This window comes from Epinephelus moara, chromosome 24 (genome assembly GCF_006386435.1).
Source record: "Epinephelus moara isolate mb chromosome 24, YSFRI_EMoa_1.0, whole genome shotgun sequence".
NCBI classification, from domain to species: domain Eukaryota; kingdom Metazoa; phylum Chordata; class Actinopteri; order Perciformes; family Serranidae; genus Epinephelus; species Epinephelus moara.
In genome coordinates, this window is record NC_065529.1 from 12,327,597 (window position 1) to 12,330,054 (window position 2,458).

Below are 2,458 nucleotides of genomic sequence, written 5' to 3' on the forward strand. Positions count from 1 at the left end.
GGATGGAGGGATGGAGGGATGGAGAGATGGAGGGATGGAGGGAGGAGGGGGAGTCGGGGGGGTGAGGAGGGATGGAGGGACGGAGAGATGGAGAGATGGAGAGATGGAGGGATGGAGACATTTTAACATCTACAGTGTGAGAACAGACAGACTCGTCGCTCTGACGCTCAACATGTGTTCGTGAATGTTGCCCAGTAAAGACGAAGGAAACCAAGTGAAGCTGCTGCTCAGAGGAAACACTGTCTCACACCAGCGCACTGTAAACAGACACTGAACAATATTAGGTCATAAATAACAGCAGGTCATAACGTGTCTCTCTCTCCGTGTCTCAGTACCTGGCTGTGGATGTGAGGAGGCTGAACGTCAGTCTTCTTCGCTGGTTTCGGGAAGGCGTAGCGGCAGCGCTGGGCGTTCCTCCGGGACACGTGCACATCAACCGGCTGAATGTAAGACACACACCACTCCAACATGACACTCCTCTGACTGATTGATTGATTGTTAAAGTGATTGATTGACTCTTGCAGGAGAAGAAGAATGGCATCGAGCTCTTCGTGTCCTCTGATAGGCTGGGGATCTCCGAGCCCCGCCCCGCTGAAGAGGTCATCCAGTCACTGAACGTCAGGGTCCTTCATCGCCACCTGGGACACTTTGGCATCACAGAGGTCTCCACTGAGGTGTGTATGTGTGTGTGTGTGTGTGTGGGGGGGGGTGCCCGCTGCTCGGTCTCCATGGTAACTGCAGCTCGTTAAGCGGCCTCGTTGGTCCCCGCGGAGACGGACGGAGAGGATGGATTGGGATTATTAGAGAGCAGAGTGCTGCTGCTAAAAGTTTAATGGAACTATTAAAGTGTCATCGATCAGCCGGAGGACGAACAGAGCAGCTGTATTAATATTATCACTGTGCGTCCTGCAGTGAGACATGTGACAGCTCCTCTCTAATGATGCTACAGCAACACATCAGAGACTCCCTGTGACCGTCAGCCAGGAGCAGACAAAATAAAACAGGCCTGTCTGCCGCTTTAAAGGGACATTACACCACAATCAAACGCTTAGCCTGTCGCTCCCCTCATCACTTCACAAAGAAACAGTGTGACACCTCCTCACGTCTGAAGACAGCAAGTCTCATTCATGAAACGTGAGCACAACAAATTTGTGTGTAAATAAGATACTGCACACAAATGTTTGTCATTATTAGAAATGAGTTTCATTACCTCCGCCAAGAAGGTTATGTTTGCAGTATTGTTTACAAAATAACTAAAGTTATGAACAGATTTTGATGAAATTTTCAGGAAAGGTGGATAATGGGACAAGGAACAGATGATAACATTTTTGTGGTGATCGGTTGAAGCAAAGTGGATAAAATAATAAAAAATAAAGTCTATCGTCTGACAGCCTCAGCAGCAATTCCAATTTCTAAAGACAGTGAACATAGCGCCATCTGGTGGCCGGAAAGCACGTCTTGTTCTACTTGCTAAATATTGTTGTAATTCTAAAGTTGAAATTAATGTTCTGTGATGGAAAGAAAGGAAGTGAAAAATACAAAAAAACAAAATAAATACACCACAGTGTCTCCATGGTGAAGGCATATATAACTTATAATGATAGTGATGCAAATAACCTAATTGTGATGCAGGCTGCAAAATCTGATGCAGAGGGGGAGGGGATATCACCTGCTTGGCGGAGGTCTACACTCTCTGAGTGCTTTTCTAGTTTCATATTGTGCTCTTTGTGTTCACAACACACAGATGCCTTTGAAACGCACTGTATGTAAGAATGTGGCCAAAACGGTTACTGCACTCAAATTCAGAATACTGCTGCGAGTCGTGTCCGCCCCCCCTCCCCTACAGATTCGAGGTTGCTGGACAGCGGCACGCTGGAGACTGATTTGTTTGCCCACGGGCGGCTGCCATGGCAGGGCCGCGTCGCCGCGTCCTTGATCGTCGGTTTTCCAGCGGACCGTTCGAGCAAGTCCGGCTTCTCTGCTGCTAACGCTGCTGCCGGGATACAGCTGAGGAGGAGCCGGCTGCTAATGCTATGTACCGGGACACTGCTAATTAGGGCTGCCACTAACGATTATTTTCATTGTTGACTAATCTGTCGAGTATTTCTTCGATTAGTCGACTAATCATTTCATCGAAAAATGTGTTAAAATGGTCGACTAATCATTTCATCGAAAAATGTGTTAAAATGTTGAAAAATGTCGATCTGTCTTGCCCAAACCCCAAAATTACGTCATCTAATGTCTTGTTTCATGCTCACGCCAAAGGGTTTTAGTTCACTGTCACGGGAGAGTGTGTAAAGCTGCCAATATTTGAACGTAAGAAGCTGCAATAAGAGTATTTTGGGGGACTTTTATAGTACTTTTCTATGTAAAATGACTCAAACCGATTAGTCGACTACTAAAATAGTCACCGATTATTTTAATAGTCGATTAGTCATCGATTAGTCGACTAATCGTG

The 2,458-nt window shown here is 46.4% G+C and overlaps 1 protein-coding gene across 1 annotated transcript in view; it reads left to right on the top strand.

Moving 5' to 3' along the window:
• The window catches only part of ptprr (protein tyrosine phosphatase receptor type R), a 52,808-nt gene that overhangs the window by 32,516 nt on the left and 17,834 nt on the right, over positions 1-2,458 (top strand). Inside the window, exons 3-4 of the mRNA XM_050037857.1 lie at positions 333-446; positions 525-674. Coding sequence (XP_049893814.1) covers positions 333-446; positions 525-674 — 264 coding nt within the window. The remainder of the gene's footprint in view (positions 1-332; positions 447-524; positions 675-2,458) is intronic.